The 19,220-nt window shown below is 34.0% G+C and overlaps 1 protein-coding gene across 14 annotated transcripts in view; it reads right to left on the minus strand.

The window, feature by feature from the left end:
• Nucleotides 1-19,220, minus strand: part of LOC138707804 (uncharacterized) — a 123,715-nt gene that overhangs the window by 90,466 nt on the left and 14,029 nt on the right. For 2 of the 14 annotated variants that reach the window (XR_011334372.1, XR_011334371.1), the window contains exons 3-8: nt 13,015-13,128; nt 11,245-11,375; nt 5,531-5,716; nt 3,939-4,312; nt 3,437-3,682; nt 429-2,027 (exon numbers count right to left, since the gene is read on the minus strand). Coding sequence is in view for 3 of the 14 variants with exons in the window: in XM_069837733.1 (XP_069693834.1) it covers nt 429-546; nt 1,829-1,860 (150 nt within the window). In the remaining 11 variants the exon portion in view is untranslated. The other 12 variants (XR_011334374.1, XR_011334375.1, XR_011334373.1 and 9 more) reach the window with 10 other exon arrangements.

The following is a 19,220-nucleotide window of genomic DNA, read 5'->3' on the forward strand; positions in this document are numbered from 1 at the left end:
TCATATAATGCATTAATAACACTACATTTCATAGAACAATTGAAGGATTGCAGTATAATCAACGTTTGTGAAATATTCCTGGAAGAATTCTATCCACGAGTCTATAAAAATAATAAATATCTCCGGCAATTTAACTCTTTTTATTTTATCAAAATTATTCCAGTAAAGGTACTACTGTTAACTGTAAAGTCAAATTTCTAAAATATATCTTTTCGGGAACAACACTTCTTTACTATTGCGTTACCAAGTTAAGGTACCCCGCCATCCTTTGGTAACGCAACTGTAAAGAATTACACCGGGAACAACATATTTAGTCATATCAGATTCTGTCCCACGAATTTTAAGATGTCTCACCAACTTAACTTAGCTATATACAAAAATAAGATGTTCGTTCATACCCAAAGTGTATATTAACTCTGTTAGCTTACCTTTAAAGCTCTTGGGGTAATTGCAGTTAGGCCTAATACACTGTTGTAATTCAACACAGAAGTCAGTTCATCATGTGGTAGTGGTAGAAGGAAGGTAATCGCGTTCTGAAATTTATCCCTGAAAACAATTACAGATCTCAGTTTAATAAACGTTTAAGATATGATGGAAGAATTCAGTTTAAATTAGAAAACATGACGGTGCAGTTAAGCTGCATCTACACGGTTCAGTTTTTTATGCTCGTATGCACGCAGTCTGGGAAGAATATTGAAAGAATCAAGTTTAAAGCGCATGTTGAATTAAGATACATTAAGATTTTCTATCTACAAGGTACGCCATATTAATATTAAAATACCATGTGATGGAGTGTAAAAACCGATTATAGTTTCACTGACCAAGTTCTGCAGCAGCGAAAGCTAAAATAATATATTATCCTGCACATTGTGTGCACTTCCGTTATTATTAAATACCAATCTTGCAGGCATTGCTTGAATGTGTGAAGTTGAAAGAAAAGTTGAACCGTGTAGATGTAATCTCAAACATATTTCTTTCTTACCTTTAACGTTGTGAATTATTTCTTGTTGCAGGAAAGCGCCAGTAACTTCTCAATTAACTCGAGCTGTTCAAATTTCTTCCTTAAGGAGCCATGTTCGTCCATTCCATAATTTATACAAGATTTAAACAGAATAGGAATGCCAACATCCAACAATTGATCAAATGAACAAATGAGACTAATAGGTCATACACAGTACACTAATATGGCTACTTTGACCTCGAATGAAAATGCAAATTAGCTATATAGTATTAGTAATAATAATTCGAATATTATAAAACTGACACATTCTGTAAATAATGGATATTAATAATATCTGTTTAAAACTGTCATATTGGCAAAACTTATAACCAAAGAACTTTCGAAACCAAAGAGTTTTGTACTGCTAATTTTACAAACTCTGTGATCGAAATACAGCCAGCGCTGTCCTGACCACATGCGGCAAACTATGGAACATCTATGAGCATCCAACATCTATCATTTGAGTTAAACCCCCCTGAATATTATTACACGATCTAATGCCGACATATTTGTAGCTCTTGCCTTCATTAATTTTAAGACAACATGAAGTAGGCCTACACCTTCCTTAAGCGATAATTGTTTTACTGCCCATTTTCTCAGGGTTGACGAATCAGGTAACAGGTAATTTAATTTTGTTCTTAAGTATTGGTATGTTTTTGGACTTAGGTTTCGAAGAGTTATTGCAGTACCGTAATCTTCTACAGACCATTTCACCTTACGTTTATTATTCAAAAGAGCATCAATTTGCCCAATAGTGAAAAATGGTTTCAAAATTTCAGCAACTTTAGATTTAACTTCTGTTTGTTTAATATTTTTCAATGAAATTACCTCCTCATGTAGTTTTCTTTTGTCTTCTTCATGTTTCCTGTTGGCAGCTGTCAATTCCTTAAGCCTCATTTCTAGAGAGTATTTCTTCTCTTCTAATTCTTGAGTTCTTTGTATTAGTATTTGGCATTCCTCTGTGACAGTAGATTCAGTGGCTCCGCGATTTTCCATTGTTACATCAGTGCTGGATTCTCCTCTTGCGCTAAGTGAAAGAAAGTTAATAGGTACATGCAATCAGGGGTGTATTTAGGCCTAGGCAGATTAGGCAGCTGCCTAGGGCGGCAGATTTGAGGGAGCGACTATTAAGCTGTTACTGTCAATTTTTATATATTTTTTAAATTTTATTCATAACTCTTTAAAAGAGTATATGAACTTAAATTCACAATGAAAAGGATATGAATAACATTGGCAACAATCAGTTCAAATTTAATGAACGGTCTGCCAATGGAAAAAGGACAATTTTTCAATAATAGTATCACAATGCGATCATAGCACTTTTTTTCAATGTTATGCCCTCTCACTGTGAGAGTTTCACGTGATAACATTAAAGAATTTACTGGGATTATATTACAATACGTTAGGAAGGCAAATCACGTTGCTCGCAATCATAAGCTTTGTGATGAGAGATGCCGCTAACTCTGTAATAAGTGTAGCCAGTATCAACACTCAATAATGCCCATTCAGACTTAAATTCAAAGAAAATACTGCCAGCCATTGTATCAGCCGGATGCTTGGCAGTTCAGTTTAATTTTAAATGGTAAAGAGTGCAGTTGTTTTGTACCTAGGTGATTTATTTTTTTTAATATTCATTATAATGAGTGACAGTCGGAAAAAGCTAAGTGGTTCTCAATACTGGAAACACCTCTGTTGAGGTTCTGGCTGATATGTACATCTATTATCAGACAGTACATTTCACTTGACGATGTGTCAGAGGAAGAACTGCATCTGAAATCTGATTAGTGTAATATGTAGCTAGTCAGTGATATATGCAATGGAGGGGGAAAGGAACTGGTCACCCTACCCCATTATCTCCTGGCCTAGTTGCTGTATGAGTGATGCCTTGATGGTGTCACTTGTGGGGTCCAGACCTGTCTTCAGACAGTTGACTAAACAACAATACCAGAAACGCACGAAAAAAAAAGGAAATAAAAAAGAGGAAATTGTGAGAAAAGGTGCAAAAATAGATGTGCTATTTAAAAAACAAACATAGCCAGCTTGTTCCAGTTCGAGTCCAGATACATCAGAGTGTAATAATGTGGCGAACAGTAGGTATCGAAAATAGTGGAGAGTGTGATTTATCTGAGTCAGGTGTTTCTGATATTAGAAACAGTAATAATAATGCGGAATCAATTAGGTATATTTTAATTCATCCAAATGACGCATATATGGCGAAATAAGGGGGCGAAAATACTTTTCTCTGCCTAGAGGCGCCAAGTAGCTAGATTCGCCTCTGCATGCAATATTAACATTTTTGCATATTTGCGTTAATCTGTGCATTCTTATAAATAACAAATCTTACAAAAATATTTTCATTGTAATAAGCCCTAGAAATACACACGCTGTTATTCTGCCTCAGTAACTCAATTTGAAAGTCCAATATTAAATACTTACTCAACGAGTTCTGGTGTCACATTTATCAAGGCTTGTAGAATCTCTCTCACAATATTCGGCCTTACTCTCTTATTTTGTCGCTCCATTCTAGTTGATGTATTTGCTGAATGTTTGCCGCAGGTATATTTATTGTAGGTATAGCATCAGGTTTAAGTTTCCATGCACGAACTGGTGAATAGCCTAGCAGTATCTGCTGCTCTGTTTTATCAAAGTCATCATCTTTAAAATGCTGTGAGCATATACATGCTGAAAAGACATAGATATTATAACAATTGAGTGTTATATTTAGCGTTAGTTCTTATAAATAAACATAGTATGGTAGGCTATACTGAAAAGGTAATATCCTTTACTGACACTGTTATGAATCCGATAAGTTAAGAAGTTTCATTATATTTATGTTTGGTTTCAATCTATAACTTAGTATCTGTTAGGTAAACCAGCTCACAAATATATTGAAACATACTATTCTATCAATATCAAGATATAAAGAATATGAACTTACGTGATTTTGGTAGAGGGTCTTGTCATTTGCAACAATTCTCCCATTTTTCACCAAGATGTTTATCTTTCGGGAATGAAAAATATTTAATATTACTGCCTCTGGTTTTTCTATAATTATTACTGCAACCGTACACTGCAAGTGACTCATTATGTATTATAATTAATGTCTAGTTAGGTATATTAAAGAAAATGTACTCAACGCAATGAGCTTCAATCACTGTCTGCAGTGAAGATGACGTCACATGCCTCAGCTGCTATCCCAACAGCACGCGCAATCCCACACCTTTACTATGTTTCCGCCATGGTCACAACTACTCTCTCCATCTCTGTCCCTCAGTGGCAGTAGTTTTAAAACTGCGGAGCACGATCCTTTACCTGAGATTGATTTGACAGGAAGATGCAGAAGGCTTCTTAATAATAATAATAATAATAATAATAATAATAATAATAATAATAATAATAATAATAAATATCAGATTGCATCGAATGAAATTAAAAGTCACAAAATATAGAAAAATTAGTTGAGTCAGACGTAAATAATCATACTCGCTGAGTTTATATCAATTTTTTTTATTCACTTTTATTAGGGTTAATAAAATTGTCGAGTAACACAAAGGCGCAGTGTGAAAAAACAAATTGAATGATAGGCTTAATTTGAAATAGTAATTTTTTGTACAAATAAATTGACATGGCCCTAACTAGCATTATGTCCATGCTGTCAAAGCATATTCTTGCAAAAATAGTGGTTATTATATCCCTGCACTTTTCATATATAACACCTTTATAAAATACCCCGTTTGTTGTGCTCGTCCTGCATAATATGCTATTTTTGTGGAATATTTTCAATGTAATTTTCAGCAATGTACTGTAACACCAATGAAACATTTTGCCCATTGAATGGAAATTTTTGCTGGTCTGTTTGTTGTCTTTTAGTGTTTTGAAGTGTCTGGGAAGATGTAAGCGCAGGAAAGTGAAGTGTGGTAAACATGAGACTTGAAGAACACGCACATGGCAAACAACTGTAAATCATTTTTTTCGAAAGAATTAAGTACAGTACATATTGTAAATGTCTTTAACATACAATACAGTAATTACATAATGGAGTAATACTGTATTACCTATCATATATTTCAATAAAGAAAACTGCTAATACATACTGTATATAAGTCAAAATTAGTATACATGAACCTGATTAATACGCAGTCCCTTGAACAGCATTTTACTGGGTTTTACTGTATTAACTCATAAACCTGGAACAACTGGGGGTAGAAATGTGACTTTTGTTTCTGTGTGTTCAGAAAACATTCATCATATATACATGCAGAGTCCCTACAACATACTAATTTTCCGACTGCACATGTTATTTGATCTTGAGACTTCCTAAGCGGCAAGTCTGCACTGCCGCTATTGGCTATCGCCGATAAGCGGTCACACCTACAAACATCAGGAGGTTTGGGAACAACTCTAGTTACATATTACCATTAGTAAATACAGAGTAAATTGCAAGTCTTATCAGTTTAGCAAAAAAATTTAAATGCACATAAGTTATTTAATTTGATTCACAACTCAAAATGAAGTTTTAATATACAGTACTTGTTTTTCCTCCATCACCAGAGTCACTTTTACAGAGATGAAGCAGCTCGGCAAGTTGAAAGGAAAACGTGTCATACTCAATCAGGAGTCCCTGCTGCTCCTTTATTACTTGAAAATCAGACTTGCTAACCAGCATCGAATACAGCAGAAACGGATCATATCTTCAGTAACTTCAATGGATAAACTCTAGAAATAAATCAGCCAAAATTAAAAAGAAAGAATGAATCATTATTCTGGAAAAAAAAGGTAACTGCTGCAATTAAAATCCATTAATTTCAGGTTACAATAGATGACCATGAAATTATCAAAAATCTTTTAACACGTTTATTCTCTCCAGTCATTATCCTTTAAGATTGAGTAATTACTAGACTCGCCACTGGATAAACGAAGTTCACACAATTAATTCCAAGAGGGCAACGGATTTCTAGAAGCAATAAAAATTATATGCATTGCTTCCTTAAGAAGGTAAATAATACTGGAGAACCCATGTTTAAGATTTATAGCTTCTAAAAAAATGATGTCACTCAATGAGAGGCCCAAAGGCAAACCTCATATATTTATCCATTTTGCTATATATCAAATTTAACTCTTTTAGTCACCATCCTCGCCCATAGGCTAATTCTATTGAATTTAGCCTTCCAAGTGAGTTTACCTAAGAAATGGAATTCAATATTATTAAATTATCAGAATTCAGGTACATACTTCCCATTAATCAAACCTCGAAGCAATGATATGATAACCAACAAATTTTGCTATTTCTATTTGCTATAGAAATAACTAAAACATAATTCACTATCAGATAAACTTGTATTAAAAAGTTCAGATCTCTCTTCCATATAGCTCACTAAGGAGTTCCATTTGCGGTGAAGAATATTGCTTCTTGTCGGGGCTTAAATAAAAATTAACAGGTTGAGATAGCTAGGAGATCTGATAATGCCAGATTTCAATGGCAAAGAAAGTTCTCAATGGCAATGCTTCTTGTCGGAGATTGAAATAAAAAATTAATAGGTTGAGATGGCTAGGACATCTGATAAGAATGCCAAATTTCGATGGCAAAGAAAGTTCTCAATGGGAAGCCAGGTAGGTAAAGAATGAAGATTGAAGGTGAAGAATACAACAGAATGGGCTAGAATTGAATCGCACTTTTCAGAAAGGCACTAAGTCAAAATTTGCTATTTTTATTTTTACTGATGAAATGATTAATACTTCCAAGGCGCACTGATTGGCAGAGAAAGAAACTTAGTCAAAACTCTCCCTGTATCTTTAACATCAAGTTGATGTTTATATACGAACTGGTATACTGGTATTTATTGATGAGAATAAGTTTATTTTGCTCTCCTGAAAAATAGCATATTTTGACTTAGTTCCTTTCTAAAAAGTGCGATTCAATTGTTCAAAAGCCCAAGGCCTTCCATAGGCTGTAATGTCGAGTAGTACTAAGTAACTAAGGGAAGGGGAAAACTAATTAAACATCGCAATTCAATAAGTATAGATACACCAACAAACGCCATATTTATCTCCTGCCTCACCACAGGTGGAAAAGAGGAGCATCGCAGCCCTGTTGGTCACATTTATTCAAACTGACAAGCAAACATTCCCATGGGGGCAGATAAAAAAGTTAATTTTTTTCTTTCGCCATGTTAATAATAATGTCAAAACTAGTGCTTATACAAATTTTGGCCACTCCACCGCAATTACGAGATCATACAGAAAGTACCATTTACAGGAAAAAAAGCCAATTTCGTGGGGAGATTTATTGCAACAGATACAGTAATTGTTGCGTTATTTTTCAACATATTCCCCACCAGAATTGAGACATTATTTTATCATACAATGGAATCAACAGAGAGGGTCACAACATGACACAAAGATACAAATATTGAGACAAAATGTCTCAATTCCAGTGGGGAATATGCTGAAAAATAGCACAACAGTTGCTGTATCTGTTTTAATAAATCTTTCCATGAAATTTTGCTCTTTTTTGTAAACGGCCCCATGGAAAATCATTTTCTGGACAGCCTCGTAATTGCAATGGAGTGGCCAAAATTTGTATACGCAATTGTTTTGACATTATTAACATGGTGAAAGAAAATAATTAACTTTTTTATCTGCCCCATGAATATGTTTGCTTGTGAGTTATCGATGTTAAAAGTCAGTGTAATTGGATTTGACTCTTCTAAGTTCATCACCAGACTTCGCATTTTTGTCACAAGAGCTATGTTTGATGGAGTAGTTTCACCTGGTACATTAATGACGTCAGTCGAAGGCACAAGCAGGTTACAAGACCTCTATGAGTTCTGACTTAAGTTATGTAGGAGCGCACATTGTTCCATATGTTTGTATGTCGACGAGTTCATTGCAATCCCATTCAGTCATAGAGAAGATGCACCAGGAGACAAATTCTGCCTCAAATATCTACACTGAAGTTGTTTATTTCGGAATTTGGAAATTATTACACTGGGCAACAATGATTTCATTGCATGGAATGTTTTAATAGTTCTAGATGAAATCAAGCTGCTGAAATCAGATTCGAGCTAAGAAAATTCCTATCACATCAGATGTTCTCAGAAATCATATGTTCTTTAAATTTGCATTATATGCAAAATTACCAATTTCACGTTTATGTTTAACTTTATTCCTTTGAATATTATGTACTTTATTCTAAAACCTTACGTTTGACAACATTATACGACCTTCACCCATCGTGAAAATCAGCTTGTATTTTCCAACAATCACCACGAATTGATGTTTATGCTAGGACTCCCAAATTATGACTTTAGTAATTGGGGACTTTATTGGTGCTTCCAAACATAGTTTGAAGACTTCACAACAGGAACAAGATGCCTCTGTTCCGATTGGTCATTATCTGTTTCCGAAATTATATTATGCAAATGAGGAACTATTGTTAACAAAAATGAAATATCAAGAACATAACTGTGTGGAGATTTTAAATTAATCTCTGTTGTTGGATCAACTGTGTATATACCACACCAATATACAATACAGTATTGTATGTATTATATGGTATACATTTCCGCAAATGGCAACTGACATCAGCTTCTCACATGCACATTACGTCACATGTATGTTATTTTGTTTCTGTTTCTGTGAGCAGGTATAGTATTTACCAATTTTTTTTTTTTACTTTGTTCACATTTTTTGCCACAAGTCGTTTTTGTTCGACTTTTTAAGTTTTCTGAATGCCATGTCAGGTGTTCTGAGAAAATATTTTGGATGGATTGATTCCTAAATATGATGGTGAGATTTTTGCGATTTTTAAATTTCTTAATTAGCCTATATTAATTGTTATTATAATCGCATGACTAGGATAAGGGATCAGAAAATGTGGCTATATTACAGCTTCAATTACCGAGGATAGTGAATGCATAATTATTTTGCAGGTTAAAATAAAACAAAATAAAGAAAACATATCTCACGAAATTGGTAAATTTGACCACAGAGTATTATATAAATATCCAACTGATAAAAATCCTAATGTAATACAAAGAACCGACTACAGATTTGGGTTCAGCACACCTGAAATATTTCATATCATATCTCAAAGTTCACGCAATGATCGGAAAGTCACAATTTGTTGCTCAGTGTTATTTTTGTGTAAGGAATGGTAACATATTCTCAGAATGTATATTTTTGTCATTGTAATTGTAGTTATTTCAATAAAGAGGTGCAAATTATTGCGTGTATACATGTATAAAACTTATGATGTATATTTATTATTAAATTATTAATTTTCATATGCAATTGAAGGGTACACGGGAATAACGATCAAGGTCCATTTTAGAAAGTTTCGAGAAAAACGAATTTTAAAGTTTAAGCACTTAATACTTTGTTATGTGTGTATTTAATAGAAATTGACGTAGTGGAATGTCAAGAAGGGTACACAAAATTTCAGGTACAGCAAAATATATTGTGTAATATTTCTGTATTTCTTTTTTACGTCAGATACCATCCTATGCTTTCCACCATGGCCAATGTTTAAATGAACTTCATATAAAACATCAAACAGATTTTCATTTTTCACATAGTACTTAACCCTTTGCAGCATAGTGGTTGTTCAGAAGAACCGCCATTTTCTTTCTTTCTAAATTTTATGGCACAGATATTCCACCAAGGAACCATCTCGAGTATATATAGAAGGGCCATCTATATTTTGAAATTGTGTGCAGAGTTAAAAAAAAAAAAATTGATCGAAGCTTTGTTATGATCCATGAAATGAAAAACATAAAAAATTAATTTGTGCTGCAAAGGATTAAATGATGTGATGGTATTATCTCCTGTTACTACTTGTGCAATCAACTTCTCTTCTTCTCCAATCATAAGCACAGCATATTTCTTTAAACATCGGTAAGAGAGAGCAGACTTCTTCTTCCCTTCTTTCACAATCTCTACTTGGTCAATTATTGACGATATTTATCATCAGTCAAATAAGTCGAATTATCATCTCGCTTTTTCGATAACAGACTACCAAAAGTATCATAAAACTTATCTTTCATATCACTGTAATCACACATTTTGTTGCCACTTCTGAAGGAAGGCAGTCAGTATTAGATAATCTCTCATTCGCTGGATGAAGTCCGAATTGACAATTTTACATTAAAATATTTAACATTATCCACACGTGTTGGAAATGCCAACATTATCCGGCTAGTCTTCATATGATCTGGTGTTCGGTCATTAGTCATAACATATATACAGGAAGGAAGTGATATAAATCTGCAGATTGAAGAGGGCAATAGTTTACTCTAAAATAAATAGAAATATATTATGCGTTTTGTAATTAAGTTCATGGTTAATTAGAAAATTAGGCTGAAAGTTTGCATAATTTGGCAATAGTGTATCATCAGCCCACATATAAAAACACACACGTACAAATATATGGTCAGAGTAACTGTGTTCCATCCCTTAGTTATTGCAGTAGTGTTGACAGACTTCGTAATTGCAGAAAATGACACACATTAATATTTGCATTTAATTGCAAGAAAACCGTTCATTTTATTTAATAATCGCAAAGGGATAAATCATTCCTTATCAGTTTCCTAAATGATAAGTGTAAAAATTTGAATTACTGTATGGACAGTACGTACCGAGTAAAATTGTGTTAACACTTAAGGGAAAATTACCTTTTTCCGAGAAAATAATTAATTTCGGACCAATATAGCATTAGAATTTTTTTATAGTACTCTTTCAATGGAATAATCAATTAAGGGAAGTTCATATAAGAAGATGCCAAGAGAAAAAGAGTGTCGGTAGCAATGGAGTTGAATAGGGAACTATAATTTCGTCAGAGGTGGTCATAAATCATAAGAAATAGATGAAAATATATTATTTCTCTCTCTTTTCTTCCCTTTTTCCTCCCATTCACTTCTCTCCTTTCCTCTTTATAAGTCATATTTATTTTATATTTTATTATTTCTATACCTAATTTGTAATGTTACATAATTTAATTATTTTTAATTCGTTACATTAAAAACTGAGTTGAAGTTTTAGCAATATAAAAAAAAAAAAATAGAAATATGTAGATGGCAATTATTTATTTGAAACAAATGTTTCTAACAACATTGTCTAATTGAAATATGGCATTCATGTAACACTTCTGAACATTCAACTACATTAATTAGCAATTAAAGAGAAGAATATGTAAAAAATATGGACCTAGTGGATTTTCCCAGACAAACAATTGTAGGAGTTCTTACGGAAAAAACACTTAATACTCCTAGTCTGAATCATCACTACCACTGTCTTGAGCTCCAAGTTCAGGTACCAGGTCCTTAATTGATGTTGAGGTGGGTAGCTGTTCATACCTTCTTCTGGCATAGCTCCACTTCTGCAAAGTTTTAGAAAATCTCGTTTTATATATATATATATATATATATATATATATATATATACATATATATTTTTTTGTATGTACTTATTGGCAAATGTTTACTATACTTTTTTAACTCAATCCTTTCATTCAATCTCTTCTGATGACCTCTTCCACTTGTATTGATAGATTGATAAGCACTTGAATAGTCATTCCATAGAACTGTCAGGGTGTGCTTTACAGTAGGCCTACTTGAAACATTAAATTTTGACCATCAGCAAACTCACTTTACTCCCTACAGTGTCGACTGTTTTGCTTTTCAGTACTTGTTTACTTAGTTCTTTCAGGTCAACAAAATCTTGAAATTTTAATTCTTTTACAACATAGGGAAACTTTTTATGTTCTTTCCGTGAATTTGCTCTAGCAGCCCGAAAAATGTTTAGCCAGTCCTGCATTGTATAAACTGAAATGTGTTTCTTAGCTGTTTCAATTGAACTATGCATGGAGTCAACCTCCATGAAATTATGTCCACTTTCAAAAATCTCCTATTCTATCACTTCTGAGAGGGTAGGGGTAGCTTGAACTAGGTGCAGTCTTAGAAAATGTTTTGTCGCACAAATACTTTATAAGTCCCAGAAAGGAGGCAGTGCACATGATCAGACATACAACGAAACAAAATTAATTTTATTACCTCAACTAGTTCTCCTCTTGTGAACCAGGTCGTATGTCTTCTGATCATGCGCACTGCCTTCTTTCTGAGACTTACAAAGCATCTGTGTGACAAAACTTTTTTCTAAGACTGTACATTAAAAGTACTACAATTTCGGTTTTGTCCTCCTCAAGTATCTGAGAACATGGAAACCTGTTTGACTTTATCTGGACTAATATAGATCAAGAAACGCTTAAGGCACGTTCCAATTTCTGTTAAAAAGCAAAACTTAATAATGTTATAAGTAGTGTTGATGGACTTGCAGGATTCTCCCTGTATAAGAGCTGTAGGTAACTATGTAAAAGTTCTATGAAAATCCACTAAGTGATTTTAAAGGCTTTTCCCTGGCAATAAAAAGTCATTTTAGGACTTACTGAAAAATGACGAAGACTACAACTCCAAAACTATAACTCACAGGAGTAAGTGGGTTTACCTAGATGATGGAGCATAACATTTTACATATTCAGATAACAATAGCTCCATTTTCAGCAAAATTGGAGTTACAGGGTTTTTGCAGAAACCCCACGATATGTACAGTGTTAGAAAAGTTTTGTCGCACAGATACTTTATAAGTCCCAGAAAGGAGTCAGTGCACATGATCAGAGAACTAACGATCTGGTTCACAAGAGAACGACTAGTTGAGGTAATAAAATTATTTTTGTTTCGTTGTATATGCACTGCCTCCTTTCTTGGACTTATATAGTATCTGTGCGACAAAACTTTTTTCTAAGTCTGTACATTTATCATCAGGCAGTACATCTCACTTGACGATGTCAGAGGAAGAACTGTTTGTAAACATCTTAAGTCTGATTAGATTAGTGAAATATGTTATTAGTCAGCAATGTATGCAATGGAGGAGGAAAAAAAACTGGACATACTACCCCATTATCTCCTGACTTAGTTCCCTCATGAGTTATGCTTTTTTGGCTTCATTTATGAGGTTCCTACCTGTCTTAAGACAGTTGAATAAACAACATGCCCTGGTCGGGAATCGAACCACAGTGAGTCTCCTCTCCAGTCTCCATACTAATGCTTCACGAACTGAGCTATTGGAGCAAGTTGCTGATACAGAAACGTTTCTATTAGTATTACATAGTGATAAAATATATAACAGACAGCAGTAATAATACCTTAGTTTTACTTTTGAAATACAGATGATGTTACGTAACTCTACATAATAATATAGAAAAATACTACTCAAAACTTTTGAGTTGTTTAGTCAGTAAATGATCATCATGGAAGCAGCTCAACCAAGCACCGGTACATCTACAAAGGAAAGTTCTCTCAGTGGACAAAGTGAACATACATGTAGCGACATATCATGGTTAAAATTAGAAGCATTAATGGGGAATACTGAAAGTTTTATAAAAATTTGCTCAAATTCATGTCACAATTCCCAATTGCAATAAAATAATTGTGGCACTGCGAACAAATTTTCTGAACAAAACAAATCGAGGCAGAATATTCCTTATCTTTTCAATTGTTTATGTTGTAGAAAAGCTATTTTGGCTGCTACTAATACGTAGTTTGAAAATGCTTAAATTACAGTAAGCCTACAACAGAGTCTAGAATTAGTATATTTTTCGTTATACGTCCAGACTACAGGAATGAAGGATTATGGCCAACAGCATGCACTTGTAAGTTGATGTTGATAACAAACATAAAACGATATGTCCATATATATTCTCCTATATTTTATATGCATTATTAATATTTTTAAAACTAAAATAACACTTAAATAATTTATGCTAATGTTACTGGTGTGAAACATAATCAATGATGTCACACACGCATGATGCCATAGAGGACTCACTTCCCATGAACGTCTTCTAGTAAATTACTGCTATGCAATATGCTGTTGTATTACTTCCAGCCTATATATATATATATATATATATATATATATATATATATATATATATATATATATATATATTTTTTTTGTTATTTAATTACCAATTCGTAATTTAAATAATTAATTTTTGTTGCATGTCGGGTTTGAAGTAGTATTCTGAATCAGATTACCTTAAAGTTTAGGTCCTAGCTGGTAATTTCACAGAAATGGTGCACTGAAATCCAACTGCCAGGGATATGTGTACAAACAGGTATGTTGTTTAGGAAGGTTATGACTGATGTTATAACAATATAAAGTATAAATAGAAATAAACGTAATGTTGATTTCTTTATTTTTCATATGACGCACAAGGAAGAAGAAGAGGAAGAGTGAGTGATGTCATATCAATATAAAGCAGAAATAGAAATAAACGTAATGTTGATTTCTTTATTTTTCATATTATGATGTACAAGGAAGAGAGAGAGGAAGAGTGATTGATGTCACAACAATAGAAGAAAGTAGAAATAAAAATAAATATCATGCTGATTTCTTTATTTTTCATACAATATACAAGGAAGAGAAAGAGGGAGAGGAAGAGTGATTGATGTCATAACAATATAAAGTAGAAATGGAAATAAATATCATGTTGATTTCTTTATTTTTCATATGACGCACAAGGAAGAAGAAGAGGAAGAGTGAGTGATGTCATATCAATATAAGGCAGAAATAGAAATAAACGTAATGTTGATTTCTTTATTTTTCATATTATGATGTACAAGGAAGAGAAAGAGGAAGAGTGATTGATGTCACAACAATAGAAGAAAGTAGAAATAAAAATAAATATCATGCTGATTTCTTTATTTTTCATACAATATACAAGGAAGAGAAAGAGGGAGAGGAAGAGTGACTGATGTCATAACAATATAAAGTAGAAATGGAAATAAATATCATGTTGATTTCTTTATTTTTCATATGATGTACGAGGGAGGGAGGAAGGGAGTGAGGGTACATGCATGCATGCGCTAACACGTGAGCATGTGCCTGTACTCTTACCCTCGCTTTTGTTCTACGTTATTTTCATATCTTTCAATAACAAATTACATTTACATTTCATTTAGCCGAGAGTCTATCCATATTCATTTCCATGATCTCCCTAAAGCTGTAGTGTTTGAACCATGGAGCTAATAGAAAAAGTTGAAACAACTACAGAATATACATAATGCAGACCTAAGTAATTATAATAGGCCTAATTACAATAGGTTTACAATGTCCATTTATGTCACAAATACCAACTACATAATAACAGATGACAGCAAAAAAGTTTTTGAATATTAATTTTACCTAACATTCTATAATGTTAAAATCGACATGGCACTGAATAGTTGAAAGTCACGTAAATAGCTCCTGTATACACTGGTTTTAGTACAAAAAAGTAAAACAGGGTAGGGTCATTTCACAAATAAGAGATAAAAATTGTAAAAAATTTAATTTGTTCAATATTCATTTTCTGTGCGCCACAAAACAAGTCTTGCATGGAGCAATGTTAATCATAAAAATAATCTTGGTATCTACATTAAGTAGACAGAATATCTTGAAAATTAGGATAATTTCGAAAGAAGAAAATGTTGATGATGGATGTAATTTAATGTTTGAATTTTTCTCACTGAAAATGAGAACTCCACAATTTACCATTAGGTAGAGCTAATATTACTAGGCTATATGGTGGAGGATAATACGTGCTCACATGAAAGAACAATCAATCTCTGAAGCTGAATATCATAGGTAAGTATTGGTATAACCTACTTGTAACATTAGTTACAAAACATGAATAACTTTCCCTCAGCATTGTAATATGTGTACTTTTTAGATACAATACTAACTAACATTAAGCCTACACATGTTCTATGTAACTAACATTACTCTTATGTCACTAACGTTAAATGTGAATTTCAGTCAAAATAACAGAGGATCTCCCATGAGAAAACTTTTAAATATATCACTTTGTTGAACAAGTCCCCTATGATCATACTGTGAAAGTAATGTAATGGTAAAATGAAAACTTGGCAGACGAAATTTTTACATCAATGATGACCAGTTAATTGTAGAAAATTTAAACATAATTGTATAACATAGAAAGGCAAACTTCAGAGCTGGGGTTTAAAAAAAAAAAGGCATTAAAGGAGGCACAGCAACTTTTTTTACTCGATTATTTAAAGATGCTGTACCAACTACAAGGTTATTTAGCATCGATGGGATTGGTGATAGCAAGATGATATTTGGCGAGATGAGGCCGAAGATTTGCCACAGATTACCTGACATTTGCCTTATGGTTGGGGGAAACCTCGGTAAAAACCCAACCAGGTAATCAGCCCAAACGGGAATCGAACCTGTGCCCGATCACAATTTCGGATCGGCAGGCAAGCGTCTTAGCCGACTGAGCTATGTCGGTGGCTGCGAAGCAATTTTGCTGACAGATTTTTTTCGGGAAATTATGCCATTCCATACCAAAGTCACTGGTCTCATCTTAATGACGCAACTATATAACAATATAATATGTATGCAGCTATTGCTTATTTCCAAGAAGGAAACCTACAAGAAAAATCTTTTGTCATTATACAGAGCAGTCTATGACATTCGCTATGGCACTCGGAGGCAAGTGGACCCGGCATCAGTGCTTGTCATTCCCAGTGAACAGGGTCTGCTATAGTCGCACGCTACAGCCCTCTCTCTGTCCCTGCCATCTCTCTCTTTCCCTGCCTACAAGGACATACCACATGGTCACATTGCAACTGATAGCTGCTGTTCAGTTGCCTATGAGCTCTGTTGACGTTTGTATTGATGTACGTACATCTTAGTTGAAGAATTGTGGCTTAATATGGCACAACAAAAGTTTATATTACAGCAAAGGGTTTATTTTATCGAATGGTACTTGATAACAAAGAATTGTGGAACAGTGCGACAATGTTTTGCAACACAATTTCCTGGTGTTCCAGTTCCACATAGGACAACTATATTAAACCTTGTAAAAAAAGTTTAGAGAAACGGGGTCAGTTCTGAATAAACTGGGAAGAGAAACCCGAGTGTACTTACTGAGGAAAACCTCGATGAGATAGGAGAAAGGTTAGAACATTCTCCTCGAAAATCTCTTTGGGGTCTCTCACAAAAAATGGGTGTTTCGAAAACCACAGTATTTAGAGACATTAAAATTCTTAAATTTAAACCCTACAGAGTGACAATAGTGCATGAATTACAACCTAGAAATATGAGTCGTGTGAACTTTTGTAACTAGGTTTTACAAAGTGTTGCCGATGGCATTGTGGATCCTACAGTAATTATTTCCATAGATGAAGCATGGTTTCACTGACATGGCCATGTTATAACGCAAAACAACAGGTACCGGAGTACAGAAAATCTTCATCTCATTCATGAAACTCCTTTACATAATGAGAAGTTTGACGTACAGTGCACTATAACTGCACATATGATTATAGACCCTACAATTTTTGACGACACAATCAATGGTGACAGATACAGAACACAAATACTCAACCTAATTTTTGAACAGTTAGTAGATATCGAGTGTCTGAGCGCTTATTTCCAGCAGGAAAATTTGAAATTATGGTTTATTTAAAGATGCTTGCAACTGCAGAGGTTATATCAGCATCGCCAGTGTGCCGGAATTTTGTCACGCATGAGTTATTTTACATGCCAGTAAATCTACTGACATGAACCTGTCGCAATTAAACACAATTGCCATCAACCTGAGCCAGGATCGAACCCGCAACCTCGAGCATAGAAGGCTCCAGCAGGATTCAGCAACTGTCCATACAGCAGCTGAAACATTGAATTTGATAAGGGAAATATTCGATGACAGGTTTATTAGTAGAGGATTATGGCCCTAGACAATCCACAGACAGTATTGTATGAGAAATCGGGAGAAATACAGAAGACGAACTTGCACATGTACATGCCAATTTCCTTCGGAGATGTCAGAAATGTGTCGCCGCAGAAGAACATCATTTTCAACACCTTCTACAGTCAAGGTTAGTAAACAACATGAATACTGTAGTTTTTAACAGCTGACTCTAGTGACTGTAGTGGACCCCATTGACAGGAATGTCAAGTGCTGATGCCAGGCCCGCTTGCCGTCGAGTGCCGTAGAGATTGTCAGAGACTGCTCTGTACTATCAGATTCAAAGTCATACAGCACTAAAGAAGTAGTAGTGTACAACCATTTAATCTTGAAGGAACTGAGATTTACTGAAAGAGAAATTACACCTAGAAATATGGACTGATAGTGCGTCCAACATTTAAAAAACAGAAAATCAATGTCATATCTGTCCCATTTACAAGATGCAGAGAACATCTTGGTCTGATGAAACTATTATGAATCACATCATGCTAAGGGCCCCCATGATGGTGTTGGTGGCACATTAAAGAGGATTGTCTGGAAATGTGCTTTACAGGGCAAAGCTACAGTGCAAAATCAAAGAATTTTTTGAGGACGCCAGCCAATCTCCAAACATTCACTGTACCTATTCTGGTTGATTACACTCTGAGACAACATTTCATATACGGCAATCAAGGAACAATGTTTGCAGACTTTCAGGATGTGAAAGGAATATGTGGAGCAAGAAATTTGTTGTCAAATTGCATGAAAACATTGGTGAAAGCAGTATTCTTGGTAAAGGCAAATTGAAACATATTGATGTTGGAAAAGGTGAAATTCAAAATAGAATTCCTGGTGGACATGAATATTAACCAAACTGCTGTTAACAACTGCTAGTATCTAAGAGGTTGAATCTCAGATCACAGTTCCTCTTTTATAGTAATGAAGTACTGTAGAGTTAAGGGTAATCATAAACACTATATTGGAAACATTTTAATTTAACTACTCTATCAATAATGACAACCACATTTCTGTTCAGTACTTGAAAAAAAAAAAAAAAGTATTTCAGACTCACAATTTTTTTTCCTCCGAGTTATAGATGACACTGACATTATAAGCACAGATTTATTTACTTATTACTTTTTTTTTTTTTTAATTCTTTGTCAACTCTTAGGGCTTTCTGGTTGGCTCATAGGTGGGATACTTCGTCAACAATTTGACTTTGAAGCATAATTTCAGTTTGTGCCCAACAATAGTCCTGATATATTGTAATTTATTTGAAGATTGGTTAATTAATAACCCAACACACTTGTAACCACACTAGCATTCATACAAATGTCCAGAAACTAGACGCCCAGAGAACTTTTCTTCAAGGAAAATTCCCCGAAAGCCAAGCCCATGAACTCAGATCTGGAAGCCAGCATGCTGATC

Source organism: Periplaneta americana, chromosome 10, assembly GCF_040183065.1.
Source record: "Periplaneta americana isolate PAMFEO1 chromosome 10, P.americana_PAMFEO1_priV1, whole genome shotgun sequence".
NCBI classification, from domain to species: Eukaryota; Metazoa; Arthropoda; class Insecta; order Blattodea; family Blattidae; genus Periplaneta; species Periplaneta americana.